The following is a 21742-nucleotide window of genomic DNA, read 5'->3' on the forward strand; positions in this document are numbered from 1 at the left end:
CGACTTCATGTACAAGTCAATGGCAGAGGTCTGTTGAGCCATTGGAAAATGTCGAGTTTTTTGTTTTTCGGGGGAAAAACTCGATTTTACGAATCTAATGCGATTCAGATTTTTGGGTTGTAACCATTAGATCAAATATTAGCCATTACATTTTTTTCTCAAATAACCTCCCAGTCAAATTGTGAGTATATTCGAATTTCAAAAAATTCACAAGAATTCGAAAGTCAACCTTTGATAAATGGGCCTCTAAGAGATCCTTACGAAAATAAAAATTTTTACAAATTTTTTACAAATTGTCTGCTATCTACACTATACTAAAAAGTTATTTTAATTTATTTTATCACCTTTTAACCCTGAAAAATAAAATGGGAGCTGCTCTGCTTTTAATGTCCCCTTAAAGGAGAAACAATAACTTAATAAAAAAAAAAACCCTACCCTACATAGACCCCCCTCCCCCGCCTTACTGCCCCCCTGGGAAAATGCCCCTAACGCTTTACTTACCCCTCTGTGCAGATTCTGTCCAGTGGAATTCACGGGTGTCATCTTCGGCAACTTCGGTAATCTTTGGAATGAGACTGGAGCTTCTGCAATTTTGTGAGTTTCGGCAGTTGTCACGAAACAGAAAATTAAAATTTGAGTCCATATTACCCTAGCGACCATGCATTGATTTGAATAAGAGACTGGAATATGAATAGGAGAATAGGATTAATAAAAAGTAGGGTTAACAATAAATTTGTAGCCTTACAGAGCATTTACCTTTACATACAGGTATGAGACATGTTATCCAGAATGTTCAGAGCCTGGGGTTTTCTGGATAATGGATCTTTCTGTAATTTTGATCTTCATACCTTGAGTCTACTAGAAAATCATGTAAACATTAAATACACCCAATAGGCTGGTTTTGCTTCCAATAAGGATTAATTATATATCTTAGTTTAGATCAAGTACAAGGTACTGTTTTATTATAACAGAGAAAAGGGAAATCATTTTTAAAAATCTGTATTATTTGGATAAAATGGAATCTATGGGAAATGGCCATTCCATAATTCTGAACTTTCTTGATAACGGGTTTCTGGATAACGGATCCCATACCTGTACTAGCACCTAACTTAAAGGTGAACCACTTCTTTAACCATAACAAATCCTGCCTTTCTGTCTTCCCTACTGAGCTATACATTTTTTATTTGAGATTGAAACTTGCAGTCATATATCCTATATTCCACCAATACATCTGTTCACTGCCCTGCTGCTGCATATATTCTCTGAGCATATATTATGTGTTTTTTGTTAAAAATAATTATTTGCACAATTTGATTAAACATTGTCTTATTTTATAGGCATTAAAGGGATAAAATATCAGTTTTTGTAGTTCAATTTATTGCTCTATTAAATGTCATTAAATCAAAGGAGCATACTTTATTTTGTGTGCAAATCACTTTAGGGGTCATTTGCAATGCAGAAGTGCATAAACCAGCTGCAGTAGTATTAGTATTGCCTAAGAAATGTATCACACTGCTCGGAAAATAGAAAAGGCTTAGTAGCTAATAGAAAGGAGCTGAATTGCCAGGGGCCCTGGAAATAATTAGCAAATAACCAAGTAAATGATGAGTTGTTTTTCAAAGCAATGCCCTTCACATACCCATCTAAGGGTGTTTGACAATGCAAGTTAAAAACAGGATAGATCACATATTTATTTATAAGCAAGTTCTTTCATACCAATAGACTTGTTACTTACAACCGCACAGATTATGCATTTATGTTATTAATATTAGATTGGATAACATTTCATTTATGAGTCTGATCAGGTTCAGGGGTTCACATTGCTGTGTTATCTGGCGTGAAATGGATCTCTTACTTTCCCATAAGCCTGTCCCATTTGACACTTCCCGACTGTTGATAAACTAATTTGTTTAGAAAGATCTGTCTGGCATTGTATAGTGAAAGTTGGCATCTGAAGGACCGTGACTAACCCAAGCTTTATATGTGTGAGTGTGACCTATAATTAAACCAATTCTTCAGTATAATTTAAATCAGACATAGCTGAATGTTCACTTCAGTCTGTGCGAATGATGGGAGGTCAAGGTGATGCTAGCCTGTTCTCCTTTTTGGGAATAGGTTGTGTTTGCTGCAGTCTTGCTCATCTCTGCAATTATTGGGGTATATTTTGCATTTGCTGGAAGAAGGAAAAACACATTCCAAGAATTTCTGACTGGTGGCCCTGTCTCTCATCGCCAGCTTCATGTCTGCACTGACAATCCTGGATACCCCCGCTGATATGTATGGCTTTGGTGCAATATACAGCATGTTTGCCTTTTCCTATGTCTTGGTTGTTATCATCTGTGTAGAGATCTATTAAATATGCTGTTTGAAAACATCTCTTTCTCAAATCTGTTATATCACATACCATCATAAATATCCTCCTATGTTTGTTAGGAACCAGCCACCTTTTCTGAAAAATTGCCTTCCTATCGATTTAATATTCTTCTTTATTAATAATAGTCTTATGTCATGTTTACCTGCTTAAAATACTGATCTGTTCAGTCCCATATGTAAAGTTCAAGATTTCTTGCACCAAAATAGTAGGCGGCACAGTAGTGGTATGTTTGTGTGCATTGCCATCATAATGAATGTGCTAGCTGTCCTGCCTACTTTGTCTTTCCCTGTAGGGCTGCATAAAAGCTGTAATATGGACAGATGTTTTCCAGATAGTGATAATGGTGGCAAGATTCATAGCCATCATTATCCGAAGAGTTTTTGTTCAAGGAGGAATACAGACGATAATACATGGATCCTACTATGGAGGGAGATTGAATTTCTGGGAGTAAGTATAGAACACTTCTAGGCATGCTGGGCAATAGAGTCATTATCCATACACAATTCCTTTAGGGTGATTTGTTTGTAATAATTCCTGATTTGGAACTGCATGAATGCTACCCAATAATGTCAATTTCTCTTGTCTTGCTCCATTTATTTTCCCTGTTATAATAAAATTTTATTTCTGAATATGTGTAATTTATGTGTAAATCAATGTAATTACAGTATGCTTACATTTATTGTCACTTGTACTTGAAATGTATATTAGTGTATTTGATTTCTGCTTACTTATGGGGATAAACTACAAGAAAATAACATTCTATATGCATGGAGTATAGGATAATAATCTGAGCAATAATCTCTTGTAATCAGTGGCAAGCCATATAATGTGGTGTTTGTTTTCCCTCCCTCCTTGTATGTGGCCTGCCTTTAATATTTGCTTGGACTTGGTGTCTGAGTCTGTTAAACCATTCTATGCCTTGCTATGGACTTTTCCTGCTTGTACCAATATCTGTCTTCCTGCCTTGTTTTCTGTGCTTTTGTCATAATATAGTGTTTTCCTGTTTTCAAGTGCCTGTCCTGCATGTGTCCCTATTCCTGCATCCTCTTTTTTCCACACTCCAACCTGTAGGACCATTAATACCTTACAGTGTGATAGAGTTGTTGATCCTGTCCTGAGGGGTCCCCACTATCACCAACAGTGCTTGGCATATAAAAAAACCTTTGCCATACTTTTGAATGGGAAACGATGACTTTGAATATCAAAGTCGAAGGATTTAGCGCTATTTGTCGAACAAAAAATCAATCAAACGAAATACCTTCGATCAGAAATTGGCTAGAAAGCCTATGGGGACCTTCCTCGTAGGCTAACATTGATGCTCGATAGGTTTTTGGTGGCGAAGTAGGTGGTCGAAGTTTTTTTTAAAGAGACAGTACTTTGACTATCGAATGCTCGAATGGTGGAATAGTCGAACGATTTCGAAGGTCGAAGTAGCCAATTCGATGGTTGAAGTAGCCAAAAAAATACTTCGAAATTCGAAGTATTTTTTATTCTATTCCTTCACTCGAGCTAAGTAAATGTGCCCCTATGTGTTGGGTTCTGTACCAGCCCAAGGCAACCATAGCCCTATATCAGGGAAGATCTGTACCTCCAAAGATGCCCCAGTAGCTCCCTATCTTCTTTTCTGCTGATTCACTGCACATGCTCTGTGCTGCTGTCACTTACTGAGCTTAGGGACCCACTCACAACATACAGTACACATAGAATATAAATGTCACAATATAAGGCTAATTAGTAATTAATACAGATAATTACTACATGGCAGCTCAGAAACCAGTGCAATTAGCATCAGAATTTTATAATCCGCCCTGTAGCATCAGTTTATATTACAGACCAACCTCATTTTCTGCTTGACCCCTAAGCTCAGCTTCCCAACAGCTGCTCAGAGCCCACTGAGCATGTGAGTGTCGCAGACTCTTTCCAAGATGGTGACCCCTTGTGACAAGTTAGAAGTCCTGGATCATTGCTGCTATTGACAAGCTGAAATTTTAGGCTGGTGCAATAAGTTCAGTAGATAAAATATGGCATTTTTAGCCATAAAAAATCATGCTACATGTCCTACAAAAGCTGTACAGTGCAGCAAATGCAAAAAGGTAGGACATTTTGCTAAGATCTGCCGTAGTTCTGCTAAAGATGTCCATGAAGCAGAGCCGGCCAACCCAGCGAGGCGCCCTAGGCAACCTGGCCAGCCACGGCGTTGTTTGAGTGCACTCTTGATTGCGCATGCGCGAAAATGCTCTCAAGTGCGCATGCGTGAAACTGCGATTGAGCATGCATGCGCGAAACGGTGTGCACGCATCCGCAAAAGAATCCAGCCGCAGTCGGGGAGAGACGGGAACAGACATGGGGTAGGCGACACAGCAGGTACGTACCTGGCGTCCCCCCAGCTTTGTGCCCTAGGCACGTGCCTACTCTGCCTACCCCTAGTTCCGGCCCTGTCATGAAGTCACTACTACAAATGTTACAGTATTAAGTGTGGGTAAAGCAGGTACATTTATTCCAGACAAGTTTATATGCACTGTCAGTGTCAGTACTGCTTCTGCTGACAAGGTACATTCTATTAAACTGATCCGCTTGTTGCACCTGCCCTGAAACTGGTCAGTTACTTAAAGGATCCAATCCCTGTGCTTGGTTGCTTGCCAGTGACTGTACAATTTGAATCAAATACTGCAAAATGTGACTTTTACATTGTGAATAAGGGTACTGCTATACTTAAGGGATCTCTTTGCTGCATTAAACCTACAATTAGTTGATGGCTTCATTACTACAGCACCAGTGCCCAGAGCCGCCATGGGGGGGGCAGGGGGGGAGGGACAAGTAGTATTCTGGGACCGGGCATGAAGGGGGGCCCGGCAGTGCTGCACTTTTGAAAGAGCCGGGCCCCTTGAGAGCGCCAAAGCTTTGCAGTCATTTTTAAAGTCCCAAAAAAAACAGCTGAAATGTGTAAGTGCCGAAAAGCCGAATTGCCGTAAAGACCCGAAGCGGAAGTCCCGAAGCAGCGAAAAGACCCGAGTTCATGAAAACAGCCGAAATTGAAGTCCTGAAGCAGCGAAAAGACCAAAAGTCACAAAAGGAGCCGAAGTTGAAGTCCTGAAGCAATGAGTTCAATTCTACTCCACACCAACTTGTGTGTGTGGTTTCTTTTAATCCCCTGGCCACCAAAACTATTTTAATATTCTATAGGCCCTTGCCACCAATGTTTTTTTAAAAATTATTTTTTGGGGCCCCAATTTTTTTTTAACTTGTAAGGGTGGCCCTGGCACCAATGTTTTTTTTAAAAAAAAAAATTTGGGCCCCAATTGTTTTAACTTGTAAGGGGGGCCCTGGCACCAATGCTTTTTTTAAAAAAAAACTTTTATGGGGGGGCCTGACTTATAAGGGGGCCCTGACCATCAATAGCTTTTTATGACTTGTGTTTGGGGGAGTTACTTTTTAGCACTAATGTCTGTGTGGTCTTTTAACTGTGATTGGGTGGGATCTGGGGTGGGGCTTGAGTGCTAGGGAGGGCCAAAATTTTGTTGTACAGGGCCAGTGATTTCTAATGGTGGCCCTGCCAGTGCCTGCCACACATCCAGTGTCTAAAATTGCACCACTTCAGCCAGTGCCATTTCCTGATTCAGCATGGGAAAAAACTTGCTATTGATATTGTGGGACCTTTTACAGATGCTCCTATAGCCTGTAGATTTGTTATAACCTTGATAGACTATTACAGTAAATGGCCTGAAATTGCATTTGTTTCTCATATAAAATCAGCTACAGTAATAACATTTCTGTCTTCAGTCTTCAGCAGAGAAGCTAATCCAAAGGAGTTAATATCAGACAACGGACCACAGTTTGTCTCATCTGCGTTTGAATCCTTTCTGAGAGAGAGAAATATTGTGCATAGGAAATCTTCTGTGTATTACCCACAAGCAAATAGGGAAATCGAGCGATTCAGCAGAAGTCTGAAAGAAGCACTACAGACAGCAAATCTTAATGGGAAATCTTGGAAAGTATTTACAACAGAGTTCCTACATAACTACAGAGCAACACGTCATGCAACAACCGAATCATCTTCAGCTGAATTATTACATGGCAAACAGATGCACACTAAGTTACATGTTGCAGACATAAAACTTCCACAAAATACTGTGCCTATATAATCATCTACTGCTGACATTGTGAAACATCAACAAGCCAATTGCAAGGCTTATATGGACAGAAAATGTGGTGCGACTTTCAGCCTGGATCTTTAGTCAGAATAAAGAAACCAGGAATACTGAAACAAGGACAATCTAAATTTACTACACCACTTGAAGTGAGACGCCAGCGATGACCATACACATATTAACTGTCTGATGGATGCATATGGAATGCAAGTCATCTGCACTAATGGCTCCACTCAATCTAGTCAGTGGCTGACTCAGGATATGATTCTTAAAGCTTTAATAAAAATTAATGTAAACAAGGCTCCAGGGCCTGATGGCATACACCCCTGGGTTCTAAGAGAGCTTAGTTCAGTTTTAGACCAGCCCCTATTTCTGATTTTCTCAGATTCATCTAGTATGGTGCCTATGGATTGGAGAAAAGCTGATGTTATTCCAATATTTAAAAAGGGATTACGATCTCAGCCTGGCAATTATACGCCAGTAAATTTGACATCTGTGGTGGGCAAATTATTTGAAGGCTTGTTAAGGGATCACATTCAAAATTTTGTCCTAGTGAATGGCATTATGAGCAACAATCAGCATGGCTTTGTGAAGGATAGGTCATGTCAGACAAATTTAATTGCTTTTTATGAGCTAAGTAAGAAGCTGAACAGTGGGGAACAAATTGGGGATGTTCACACTGGAGAAGAGGCACTTAAGGGGAGATATGATAACTATGTATTAATATATAAGGGGATCGTATAATAATCTCTCTAATGCTTTATTTACCAGTAGGTCTTTCCAGCTGACACGAGTTTAGCCATTCCTATTAGAAGAAAAGAGGTTCCACATAAATATTCGGAAGGGGTTTTTTACAGTGAGAGCTGTGAAGTTGTGGAATTCTCTCCCTGAATCAGTTGTACAGGCTGATACATTAGATAGCTTTAAGAAGGGGTTGGATTTTTATCAAGTGAGGGAATACAGGGTTATGGGAGATAGCTCATAGTAAAAGTTGATCCAGGGACTAGTCCGATTGCCATTTTGGAGTCAGGAAGGAATTTTTCCCCCTCTGAGGCAAATTGCAGATTCTTCAGATGGGTTTTTTTTTGCCTTCCTCTGGATCAAATAGCAGTTAGGCAGATAAAAAATAAATAAATAAATAAAAGGTTGAACGTGTGTCTTTTTTTAACCTTACTTACTATGTTACTATGTTACCTGCATGGACCAAGTACTATGTGATGAGAAGAATCTATATTATTGCTTTAAGATGCATTGTTGTTGTTTATTACATTTGCCCAAATGCTTTCCTACTATATGGGGATTATGTGGTGTTTATACAAATGGCCTGTAGGTGTCACTGTGCACATGAGTTGTGCTGTGCATGCACAGTACTTTCTATACAGCTTGGGGTGTTATAGAAAAGCTACTGTTGATGTGTAATGGCTGCATGAACCTGCTAATAAAGCACTGTTATACTCTACTCATCCTCGGCTACCAAAACATAACAGTATTGTAATAATAGGTTTAGAGATTATGAGTTACTAGACATTGAGCGATTTGTCAAATACAGTTGCTCTCTAATGGATTTTGATTGCTGAAAATGCAGATATGCAAGAAATAACCTAATCATTCTAAAAATGAGGAGACTATACATCCAAATGTGCATAATTCAATTTATTGCATAACATTATACAAGCATAAAATGTCTTTTTATGTCCATGAACCATTTTTTAAAGTTTCGAAATTTCAGCTTTTGTCTATCTACAAATAATTAAGCTTTCTGTTCTATGTGTGTATATATATCTATATGTGTATATACACGTACATCTATTTACATTTATATAGGATATACAGTAGTATAGAAATTCTCCTCAGAAATATCTGAAGTACAAAAAATTTGTACAAATGTAAACATCTGCAGTTCCATGTGTAACGGTCAAATGGATGGATGGAAATATATTGTAGGAATCAAAGAAGGATGACAAAATTAAAACTTGCGTAAAATAGGATTCCAAATGCAAAAAGAGGTACAAAATGGTGGAAAAAGATGCCAGTTGTGGTGTATAGAAATTAGAGGAATTCTTTTGAAATGTGCATGCTTGCTCCGAAAAAGTGCCTGTCCCACTGGTAGATTGCAGAATGATTTTACAGAATATCTGTTGCCAGGAGCCTAGTGCTGTGCTGTCATCTTGTTTCCATGCAATAAGGTTTTTTTTTTAATTTAACATTTAACAACTGCACTGGTAGAGGTCATATCTCTCTGCAATTAAAAACAAAATTAATAGGGAATACAGGATAGGATACATGATGTAGAAACACAGTGGCATAACTAGATGTTACTGGGCCCCACTGCAAAATCATTTGAGGAGCCCTCAAACTCTCCAGAGGTTGTCCTGTTTTACCAATATATATAAAAATTACTCATTAATTAGGGCCTCATGGGGCCCTTATACCTCCTGCCCCCCCCCTCTGTAGTTACGCTCCTATAGAAATCCATTATCCTGAAAGTATTTTATTAACTAAACATTAAACATCTCAAAAAATATGCTATCCTAGTCGCTCACCCTCTAGCTTAGCCACAAATCTCTGGTGGTGACTGGTAAGATTTTGAATTTTTACAAAAAATTTAATTTGTTATGTAGGCACTATGCCCCTGAAGCTGCCTGCACAGACCATTGGGTGCCTATATATAAATATTGCCCTTCTTGTGGCTTCATAAATGCCTTTTTTTTTCAAAACCACCCTGCCTTTGTGGTAGAAATTAATAACACAAATAAAATTCTTGATATTCTAAATAGAAGTAAACCCCAGATCAGTGTAAGCAATTTTAACCTTGTCTCTCTTTTATAGAATTTCATTTATTCTTCTCACCAACTAAATTGTGTCACAGTATACTTGGTGCAACAATGTGTTCAGTCCAATAAAACGCTCTTTCTGCTTATGCTAATTTATCGTATTAATGTTAATAAACTGCTACGTCACAGTAGGAAGGCATTAAAAAGCCCTGCGCATAATATTATATATTTTGTACCCACAAAACAAATTTGTTACCCAGAGTTATAAATGTAGGTTGTAAAACTAGTGCAAAATCTTTCCCCACAAAAAAAAGGCACAAAACCGTGTTACTGTTAATCAATGTCAATCAATCATTTAGGCAGGACAGGGGCAAGACATTTGCTACTATTTGTGTACCACACCATTTGTACTAATAAAGGACACAAAGGGGTGTTAATTTGTTGGGTAAGCCAAGTAAGGAAAACGACTAATCTTTTGCTTAATCTATTGCTCTTCTTCATCAAAATCACACTTTCTTACCCTGGTGGTATACATGTGCAATATAATACTTTTTTCAGTTTATTGTACTGTGCATGTGGTCAGCTTTAATCAGTGTGGGGGATACTTGAGAATAAAATAAAATAAAACTTGGAGGTGCAGCACTGTAGGAGAAAGAACCCAGGGTAGGTGCACTCCAACCTGGGCCACACTCACTAGGAAGTGAACAATAAACTTGCACCCTCTAGTGTTTTAGTATAAAAAGCAGTGTGTAATTAATTGATACCTTTCTTATCCCTAGTTACAGTTAGGGCCACTCGTTATGTTGACATTTCCCATTTTTTTTCCTTTCTTTCTTTTCTTTTTGGACTCTTTCCAGCTCTGCTTCATACATCATCTCCTGTATAAGGTATTTTTCTCTTCTCATCCTATCTCTAAGGTCCTTAGGAAGGTCAGGTATTAGGTAAGAGATCAGATGCTTTATAAAAAAAACAAGATGCTAGAATGAAAAAGATATAATCATTAAATTAGTACAAATCTTAGTATAAGTACCACATTTCTTCTGTAAGCAATTTTATGGCCTGACTGAGGCAGAAAAATAGCAAGAAGCGTTCTGCATAATGTCCTATGTAACTCCATATTTCCCAGGGTTACCTTTTTAATAAAAGACCTACTGTAAACCAATGCTTTGGTTTAAGCTTCTGTAATACAGAAGTCTTTAGGTGTTCCTGGGATCTAAATCACAGTGGTTATTGTCATGGACATAGAAACCCATTGTAACACACCTCAAATACAATGATGAATGCCAGTCGAGCTGCTAAAACATGCCAGAACTGCAGTGTATAAGCGTAGGGTTCAGGAGCACTTGGGGGGTCTCTATAGTCGCGGTACCTTGAGGAAAGAGAAAATAGGCTTTGTAATTAAAGAAAAGATTCATTTTAAACTAAGTTAAAAAAACAAAAAAAAAGAAAATTGCAGCCTTGACCAAAAAGGTCCCCAGCATAGTAAACATTGTATTCCAATTTATTTATGTAAAGCTGTAAAACCCAAATAAAAATAGTTTAAAACATGATGAAAATATTTCACAAAAGGGTAATGACACATGGGGCCCTGATCAGCTAATGCAAAGTCTTGTGGGTCGAGACTCGATCAAAAGTGGCAGAACCGTTACACAAAACAATTCTTTATCTATACTGTATAGTAGTAGGAGGAATGGATTTTATTCCAATCTAGGCTATTTTGTATGAATGCTGCCCCTCTTCCCAGCTGCTACAATGCCCCATGGCCCCAGAGGAACGACCCACAATTCCACAATGGCCCTATAGTGTTTTGTACAGTTGTGATGCTCCTTCACAGCAAAGATATTGCATAAAGAGAACAGACACAAATCATTTGTGAAAAAAACATTAAGGGGTTATTTATGATGCATGGAACAGGATACAAAATGCAAATCAACTGCAGCAAGTTCCATATATTTTTTACTTTGTGCAATGGGTGAGCACCCAAAGGCAGAGGCGCTGTCCAGCAATTTCCCAATAAATACAGAGATGCCTGCGTTTGGCACATACAGTAGGTGTCCCCTCTTTCTATACCTATGAACCAACTTGTATGTCCCTGTAGCAGGCTGTAAGGGAAGTGTTGCATTCACCTCTGCAGCCTAAACCAAAATTGTATTTTAAGCAATGGCCCAGGTCGCAAATGTGTGAAGAATAATCACTAAAGGGCCTATGTACTAACATTTGAATTTTTTTTCCCTGAATCTCAAAAAATTCATGGTTTGTTTTCTACTTCTCTAATACTGTAAAAATTCAAGATTTATTAGGTATAATGCCAAGTAAAGTTTGTCTAGGTCCTGCAAAAGTCAATAGGAGCTGCGCTGTTTCTATCGGACCTTTTTTAATCAACTTGGACTTTTAGAGGTTTTGTGATTTTTTTGCTAATAATTGTCCGAATTTTTTTTAGAAGTTTTAGAGGTATTTGTATTTCTCTTTAACTCTTTTTTGCTCTTTTTCAGATCTTTTTTTAAATTCCAAGCCAATCGTGATTTTAGAGAAAGGGAGTTTAATGCGTATGGTGATAATTCTGCCCCAAGAGGCACAATTTTGCACCCATTAATGCTATTGTGCTTGTGTCCAGGTCATTGGTAAACCTGCATTGCTTACCTGCAATATTTCACATGTTGTTCAGAAAATTCTCTTTCATTCAGTGTAGCATTTGAATGGTTTTCAAAATCAGTCACCATAAATACTGAAAGACTGGCATTAAGATAACCAACCATGCATCTAACAAAGAACAGAGAAGGAAACTAAGTGTACAAGCAAGCCAAAGGCATCATAAATAAGCATTTAGATAATGCTCCTGAGTAGTAGTAGATGCAGTTTCAGTATATATATTCAAAACAAGTCAACTTTCTAGAGTTATCAGGGATGTTTATTAAATTCTGCTGTAAGAGCCAGTTACACCCTTGCAGTTGCATCTTTGTGTATGTACAGCAGGTTCCCTTAAAAAGGCAAGAGGCTGAAGATGAAGGGATTTGTAGCTTGAATCCTAAACCAGTTACATTACATAAGTTACTCTACCAGTTGTTCTTGATACCTGGAAAAGCCAACTTGTAGATTTACCATAACCAAAATGTAGCATTGTTCCCAGTTTGTGTTGTCAATGAGATGCATCAGTGTATTTTCTGGGAATATGTTTTCAATGTTATGTAAAGGGGATCAGGGAATGCCCAGTTTGGAAGCAGTGGGTATAATGTCTCTGCTGTCAACATTCATTTTGCTGCAAATGCAATTAATGCTATGCAAATGAGTAAGGGCAAATATAGTAGCATTTAAAGTCATGTGCTTCTGGCTAATCCCCACTTGCCACAGCTAAACTCTGTACAGTGCAGTCCAGAGGGATGACCTAAATTGAAAGACTAAAATATGCATAAAAACTGCCAAATATAATATAATGATGATTACAGCGATGCAATGATCTTTTGTTCCCAAACTCTATAAATGCACATATCAAAAATAGAGTAACAAAGTCAGTAAATGCTTTAATAGATGCTTTAAAGGAAATACATATCTTCAAAAAGCAGAACTTGTTCACAAGGAAAGCAGAGAGCTATTTTGATGTTGCTCTGCTGAAGAGAGTAATAAAAAATGTTATCTAAGGTTTTTGATGTCTTTCCTGAGCTGAGCAACATTAGGAGCTTTCTCTGTTTAACTAGTGACATGTTCTCCTGATTGTATAATTGTCAGAAAACTAACCAGCAGGTAGCAATGTTGTTACAACATTCATTATTTTAGTTTAAAATAGCTATCTTGACATCAAAAACTAATAATAAATGTAAATTGCAAAAGTGCCTAGAAAAGCACTGCAATTAATATTTTTTTGAAGTTTATATTACCTTTAAATGTCATATCTAATCCATATCAGATATGGTAATTCTATAATTCTATCTAGCAAGCTGTACAGTCTCACTGTCTGCATTCTCTTAAGTTACCAAACATCATAACTGGTTGCCAACTTCAGATAATAAAAGAATATTACAGTACTTTTCTCCAGCTCGTCCTTGACCTGCACATGGTCCATATTTGTAAGCATAAACCAGTCGAGGGATGAAGTCTGAGGTCACAGCTATGACGAAAGCATTGGTGATAACTGAGAGTATTCCAATGCCTTCAAGAATTCCGTACCATATACCTGACCAAAACAAAGTATAGTTTTACTGCAGCAGAGATAGTGTGGTAGGGCATTCATCATTATGTGGTAAAATCCACAGCATTAAAATGCTGACCCTACATTGCAATTAATACAAAAAGCAAAAGACATTCAACATTTTCATAGAATTACTATAGATATTTTCTATGCAAAACCTAGAGTCAGTATATGAGAGGTCTTAGGGTATTGTGTTTGCACTATTGCAGCTACAATCAGTCTCACCTAGATAATAGTACAACAAGTTAAAAAGAATCTGTAAGATGAGTCATGGCAATGGAAAAAAAAAACAAGACCGAATCTGCAAAAGGAGCTAGACACACTTTTTACAAAGGCTAGTAAGGCTATGCAACAAAAATATAATAATTTCATTCCCTAATATAAACAATAGTTAGGGAATCCATTCTTATACACAGGGGCCAAAAGGAGTCCTTAATTGCTGGGATCTTAACAAACACTTTTTTAAATAGCCCTGACTAGTGATGGGTGAATAAATTTGCCAGGAACGAATTCGCTGCGAATTTCTGCCTTTCGCCGCCTGTGAATACATTCGCGAAACTGAGGAGAAAATTCACCGCAGCGTCAAAAAAAATTGGACGCGCGTCAGAATAGTCGATTGTGTCAAAACTGTCGTGCACCAACATTATTAGGACGCCCATTGACTTTAATACGGGTTTCAAAATTGACACCCCATCAAAATTTCGCAGACCTACTAATGTCTGTACTAGGTTTGCTTATTTTTAGCTTTCCACAAGGTGCTGGGTACTTTTTTTCACATTTAATGACTGTAGAGGTGCATTTCAGGCATAAAGTGAGACCCTCATTCAGTTTTTTTGCAGGGCTCACAAATAGTCATTGAGATAGGAATTAGAGCAAGAATTACAGCATCTTTTAGTGGAAATTTGGCTGTATAAGGGCCTTAAGGAGAGGTAAGAAAAAGCAGAACAGGGCTGATTATAGTTTACCACAGGCAAACACCAGCAATTGTGATCTTAAATCAATATATCTTTATCTAATCTATCTTTATATTCTATTTGGACAGGCTTCACACCTTAGGGCAGTGGCTGGCAGGGAGATTTGGCACCCGTGATAAAAATGCACGAAAATGCCTTTCCATTGGAAATAACTGAAACTGTCAGAGTTAAAAAAGTTGCCTCGGGAGAAACCTTTGTGGCAACTTCACAATATATATGTTTTACCACCGGCGATTTCAGATATTTCTAATGGAGAGCCATTTTTAGGAGATTTGTCTCCGGCAGATGTGCATTAAGAATCACGACAAATCTTCCCGTCAGCCACTGCCCTTATATGGCAGCATTAGATTTTAACGTGTTACATGACAAAGGAAAAAAACACATGCAATCATGTTGCTCAAAAAAAAAAAAGATTTAAAACAATCTATATTACAAATGTTATTTTTTAGGTACTTTAGAGACTCACCTATATCCTTTGCCTGAGAAGCTAGGGGCCGCCTCCACTGAGTGATGAATTTATACGCATCAAGTCGGATTTTAAGAATGTTGTTAAGTAGGGCAAGTAGAGGAGCTAATGGAAAGGCAGCCACAAAGATGGTTGTGAAACCAAACTGGAGAACTGTAAATAAAATACAGCTTATAAAACATTGGATTTGCACCAAATATGTTGTTGGTCCAAAAAAAAAAATCTATTATATTAGGAAACAGATCTGAATAAGTTTTAGAAATTACTGAAAAACTATTGATGTGGCAGTGAAAGAAAAATGTCGGTAAAGTGACGAAATATAAAAATGCATGATATATTTGCTTTTACACAAATGACCTGTACATGCTACCTGCCTATTGGTTGCTGTGTCTTTTTAAAATTGCATCTTTTATTACTAAGGGGGCCAATTCACTAACTTCGAATGAATTTCGAAGTGTTTTTTGGGCTACTTTGACCATCAAATGGGCTACTACGACCTTCGACTACGACTTCGAATCGAACTAAAAATCGTTTGACCATTCGACCATTTGATAGCCGAAGTACTGTCTACTGTCTCTTTAAGAAAAAACTTCGACCCCCTAGTTCGCCATCTAAAAGCTACAGAACTCAATTTTAGCCTATGGGGAAGGTCCCCATAGGCTTGGCTAACTTTTTTTGATCGAAGATATTCCTTCGATCGTTGGAATAAAATCCTTCGAATCGTTCGGTTCGAAGGATTTTATCGTTCGATCGAAGGAATAATCCTTCGATCGCACTATTTGCGCCAAAATCCTTCGGCTTCGATATTCGAATTCGAAGGATTTTAATTCCCAGTCGAATATCGAGGGTTAATTAATCCTCGATATTCGACCCTTTGTGAATCGGCCCCTTAATCTTCTTATGTTAACAATTGCAAAATAGAATTGGCACCTCCCTTGTATAAAATAAAAGTTAAAAAAATATTGTACCTTTTTACTATCTGTGCTAACACATCTCTGGTGCAGGAATCTTCATGTTGGGTTAATGTTTTGGTTCTTCTGAATGTTATAAGTAAGTTTCAGTAAGTTTCTGGATACTGGCACAATGGTCCACATTTGTTGGGACTATACTTACTATGCTAAAGTAGGAAGCTCAACTGGAATAGTTGGACAAGGGATGGTCCAGTATAACTGTGTTATATGACCTATCAATAATTGCCTATAACTGTGTTATATGACCTATCAACACTGGCCTATGTTTTCATTTGTTTTGTTGAAGCTTTATGGGGGCTGCAGTAAACAAGTCTTATTCTACCAAATAATAGGTTAAGGTGTATCTAAACTTTAACAGGATGCTAACACTCCCAAATTTAAAAGACATATTTATTATCATTATTTACATGTTTTACACAAATTCTGAATACTTACACAGCATTTGAATACATTTCAGTTATGCACCAGAATCAAACTGTTTATAGAAACTCACTCATTTCAAGGTACTCTTCAAAAAGTCCATATGGATTGATTGGCTGCAAGTTGTAGTCCTTTTCCCACTGTGGAAGGTTGACTTTTCCATGAGCTCCTTGTTCTTGTCGTAATCTTCTTCGTCTCCACCAATTTTGAATAAGTCTGCAACGTTAGAAATGATACACAAAAAAGATACAGAATGAACATACATGCTATTCCAGAAATAGATTCAATATAATATTATATTATAGGAATGCATTCATAGTACAAAATAAGGACGAAAAACTAAAAGTCTAAATGCGTCATGTAAGCTAAGCCTGCCTTGTGGTTACTTTGATAAACCTGACTGAGGAGTAAATTTAATAGGACCTCATTTAGTATTAGGTTGTGCAGAGGCAAGTGCAAAATGACTCACAAAAATGGCACATACTGACAATTGCCATTTGATTTATGCCATTACAGGTATATACTCTGATACATATCTCCTTGCAGATACTTGTGGGAAGAGCCTCAGCCATTTCACCCATCTAGCCTTGAGCTATTTCACCCATCTAGCCTTGAGTACATGGAATTACAGCCACCCTAAATATGGCATCAACATAGCATGCACCGGCAATTCAGATTCACAACCGCAGGTGGAGGTGCAGAGAGCAGGTATGCCTCAGACTCTTAGATAATAGGCACTATGGGATGTGACATTGTGCAAACAAAACATTTCACAGAATATTTTTGCAAGGCATCGTACACTTAGGGGCCGATTCACTAACTTTGAGTGAAGGATTCAAGGTAAAAAACTTCGAATTTCGAAGTTTTTTTTGGGCTACTTCGACCATCGAATGGGCTACTTCGACCTTCAACTACGACTTCGAATCGAAGGATTCGAACTAAAAATCATTAGACTATTCGACCATTGGATAGTCGAAGTACTGTCTCTTTAAAAAAAACTTCGACCCCCTAGTTCGCCATCTAAAAGCTACCGAAGTCAATGTTAGCCTATGGGGAAGGTCCCCATAGGCTTGCCTAACTTTTTTTGATCGAGGGATATTCCTTCGATCGTTGGATTAAAATCCTTCGAATCGTTCGATTCAAAGGAATTATCCTTCGATCGTTCAATCGAACTATCTGCGCTAAATCCTTCGACTTCGATATTCGAAGTCGAAGGATTTAAATTCCTAGTCGAATATCGAGTGTTAATTAACCCTCGATATTCGACCCTTAGTGAATTGGCCCCTTAATTTTAGTTCTGAAATATACATTACTAAAATATAGAGTTTGAGACATACGGGTACCCAAGTTCCATGAAATTATTCCAGGTCTGCTTGAGAACCATTATTATTCCCATCTGCATGCATAGGTCAATAAGGCATCCACTTGGGTGACACTGAAAGGTGGTGAAGATAACAGAAATAGCTTTATGAAACAGAACTTTTACTTTTCAAAAATTAAGCATCATAATAAAATGTTAATAAAAGGAAAAAAAGGTATTCAAGACTTTCTGCGCTTTAACTAGCTGAGTCTAGTTTATCTATATTTAACCCTCCCACACTCTAAAAACCATCAAGACAGGTTCACTGAATCCTGATAAATCTAAACATAGTGTGATACGGACACTAGATTGTAAGCTCCACTGGGGCAATATATATGGTTTAAGGTCTTAACCATTTAAGAACATTTTTTCCATCATTAGCTTTTTAAAAGATCCTCCTCTTCTGCATTTTTTAAGGAAAGGCCCAGAAACAAAACAGCCAAATATATGATACTGTATAACGTTTGTTAAGGCTTCTATTTGAATAAAAATAGCCTAATGCTATTTTTCTCACATTAATCTGATTACAATCTATCACATTAATCTCAGTATTGCATTTCCCTTTTAGGTTTAGAAAATTCAGCTTCATTATTTCTCTTACTGTATGGATAATGTGTGTGAATTTGCTTGCATATTACTTGTAATACTCCATTTTTTAGAAATACATTTTTCATAGACCGTATACTCCATTTTTTATTTACAGTATAAATACAGTATCTGGTATATAAATGTATTACTCATTGTTCTTATGGTCAGATGAAGTAGATTGAAAAATGTACACAGAACAACATGCACATAGGATAATAAAAGACATATAAACAATATCTTTTGAAAAAGTACTGACCTCTTCCAGTCGCCATTTGTTTATGAGCCTTAAATAAGCTCCAGGTCTGCCAGTAAACCTTTAACCAAAAATTACATGTTTTTATAAACAATATTGAAATGTTACCACCAAATCCAAAAACCCAATGCTATGAGTGCAACAAGCATAATACTTGATCTGTATTGGTAATGTTGTCACACAATACACACATTTACACATAAGGGGACCTGATTATAAATAAACTGTTTTATATCATATTTAGCCCAGGGAGCTTCATTTTTATAACTTTTTTTTCCGCCTTGTCCAAAGACTTTAGTGCAGGAGTGCCCATAGATTACTAATGTGAGGTCTACTTTTAGGGGCACATTTACTAAGCTCGAGTGAAGAATTAGAATGAAAAAAAATTCGAATTTCAAAGTATTTTTTTGGGTACTTCGACCATCGAATGGGTCAAATTCGATCGAATCGAATGATTCGAACGATTCAAAGTAAAAATCGTTCGACTATTCAACCATTCAATAGTCGAAGTGCTGTCTCTTTAAAAAATACTTCGACTTCATACGTCACCACTTTAAACCTACCGAGCTGCAATGTTAGCCTATGGGGACATTCCCCAGCACTTTTCTAAGTTTTTTTTGATTGAATAAAAATCGTTTGATCGATTAAAATCGCTTGAATCGTTCAACGATTCAAACCAAAAATCGTTTGACTATTCAGCCATTCAATAGTCGAAGTATTGTCTCTTTAAAAAAACCTTCAACCTACTTCGCCACCTAAAACCTACCGAGCATCAATGTTAGCCTATAGGGAAGGCTATAGGCTTTCTAGCCAATTTCTGATCAAAGGAATTTCGTTCGATCGATGGATTAAAATCTTTCGATCGAACGGATAGCGCTAAATCCTTCGACTTCGATATTCGAATTCGACGGATTTTTACTTCGAGGGTCGAATTCGAGTGTTTATTAACCCTCGAATTTGACCCTTGATAAATCTGCCCCTATGTGATGTTGTCCCATTATGATCTACATCCATAAAAGCATTGTTAGCATTCTGTTCCATGGAAAATATTACTTAATAATAATTAATAATGTTTATTGTTATATTCAAACATCTATTTTTTTATGTAACCTTAACCTAAATGAAAAGCATGAAACAGGAGGGTGATTTAGACAAGCTGTTTGTTGACAGTGTCTTGAGGTCTACTGATCACCAGCTAAAGGTCTATTGGTAGATTCTGATCTTCCTTTTGGACACCCATGCTTTAGTGAAACATCGGTATAGCATTATACTGCTGTCAACACTGACGCCCAGTGCTAGCCAATATGGACATGAGAACACCAATGTCCTCACTGTATGTTTAGGGAATGCCACCTTTGACAATACAATAGCAAAGGTCACAGTCACCTGTTTCATCTGGTTAAAGCTCGCTTTAGCCATAAGGGAACCCTACACCATTTAGAAAACACCAAAAAAAAATATTTCGCCATACTACTACTCTTTAGGAAAAAAACGTAATCTTTACATAAGTTCTAATTTTTTTTTACTCCTGATTTTCAGAGCGCAGCTCCAACTTACCGCCCGAGAAAGAATGCAATGTAAAAGGTGGAGCTGTTCAGATTGACAAACTGAAAAAGAAACATTTTCAAAGTAAAGCTGTTCTCCCATTCTGATTCAGTGCGTGGCTGCTCTGTGGGTAAAAATATGCAACACTGTTTATTTATAACAATATCGGTATCCAAAAAAAGAACATGCTGCATGTTGCCATGTTACAGCTGGAGAATCAGTTATATTTATAGTAATGATTTTTACAATACAGCAAGTTATATCAATCAGAGTAAGTCACTGACTATATAAAAAAGCGTCTGGAAAAAAAGGAAAATAATTTAAGTTGTAAAAAAAAACCCTAGACATTGAGCCCCATTTATCAGTTATGCATCTTGTTACAAACCTATAGAAGCCTGAAGAGATCAACATGTGCAAATAATATAATTTTTCACTGAAGTATGTTATTAGTTATATGTAGTGAAATATATGAAAAAATATCTACAGAATTGTAACTTCCTTTCTAAACGGATGATTTTTTGAAGCACCTGAGCAGTTATCTAAAGGCCAACAAAAAATTACAAAAGTGAACTGAAAGTAGTACGAAAAGTCTTACCAAGGTTTGTAAGGAAGAGTGCAACCCTTTCATAGAGCTGAAAAACAGGAAAAAGCCATTATGAATCTCTGTTTAGAAGGTTCTTCTAAGTCTTGTTCCTTTTCCTTTACTGGATTATGAATATAGAATGAACGTCATCGGCATAAAGTCATACTTATGCTGATGAAGTTATTTTTATATCCATGTTTTTTATGACATGGAGATGAGAATTAAATGAATCATGACTCAAATATAATACATAAGGGCTAGTCATTGTGAAGACTATTGTGAGTTTAACAATTAAACTACAATTTTAAACTACAAAATGCCATATTAAAATGTATGTAACATCCGCATGTGTGTGTAAATATGTGCAGTAATCCTTAGTAACCAACTGGTGACAAACATTCTAAATAAACATGAATGTTTGTACAATATAGCACATATTTAATTCCTCTATTTGCCTAGACTCATCTATATAGGGATTATCCTTAAGGTAAACCAACCTCAAAAAATATTGGAGAAATAAAATATCCTGGAGGAATGTGCCATTCATGTACTAGTACCACTTAAGGCTGTTATTTCAATGGGTTATCAATTAATAATAATGTTCTCATGCAAAAAGATTTTTCCACTTGTGTAAACATCATCTTACCACATTCAGAAGCATTATAATGCAAAAATTGATGCACACTGCCGTCCCTGTAGTAGCAACCTGAGAGTTATTCCTTATTAACGCCCACTTAAAGGCAGCAAACGTACTGACAGTCACAACACGATAAATAACAATGCCGAAAACTGCGGCAATGACGACACATATCTGGGGAGAAAACATACTCAGAGGTCAATAAATCATTAACACGTTGTAACTTTTATATACCCTCAGAACCTGGATTATTTTCCTGCCAGCTGCTAAAATGGAATTTAAAGGTCTCTAAGGGAACGTAAAGGGGAAGCTGCTGTGAAGAAACCAACACAGGGCCCTAGGGTAGAATAAAATCTGATTAAGCTTGTGCCTTGACTCATAATGTGAGTGGAGGGCAAAAGTGCAGGTTTAGATTTCATTTTGTCTGGAGAAACTGCTATTACAAGGAGCCATGTATAGTGATGGG

The 21742-nt window shown here is 37.2% G+C and overlaps 1 protein-coding gene across 1 annotated transcript in view; it reads right to left on the minus strand.

The window, feature by feature from the left end:
* Positions 1 to 8160: 8160 nt before the first annotated feature.
* LOC108712387 (anoctamin-4) overlaps positions 8161 to 21742 on the minus strand; it is an 88349-nt gene continuing 74767 nt past the window's right edge. Inside the window, 12 exon segments of the mRNA XM_041588673.1 lie at positions 8161 to 8761; positions 10061 to 10273; positions 10560 to 10665; positions 11937 to 12056; positions 13317 to 13464; positions 14920 to 15072; positions 16384 to 16526; positions 17648 to 17745; positions 18515 to 18572; positions 20069 to 20180; positions 20652 to 20688; positions 21286 to 21450. Of these exon segments, the coding sequence (XP_041444607.1) occupies positions 10082 to 10273; positions 10560 to 10665; positions 11937 to 12056; positions 13317 to 13464; positions 14920 to 15072; positions 16384 to 16526; positions 17648 to 17745; positions 18515 to 18572; positions 20069 to 20180; positions 20652 to 20688; positions 21286 to 21450 (1332 nt within the window). The 3' untranslated portion in view covers positions 8161 to 8761; positions 10061 to 10081.

This window comes from Xenopus laevis, chromosome 3S, assembly GCF_017654675.1.
Source record: "Xenopus laevis strain J_2021 chromosome 3S, Xenopus_laevis_v10.1, whole genome shotgun sequence".
Classification (NCBI taxonomy): Eukaryota; Metazoa; Chordata; class Amphibia; order Anura; family Pipidae; genus Xenopus; species Xenopus laevis.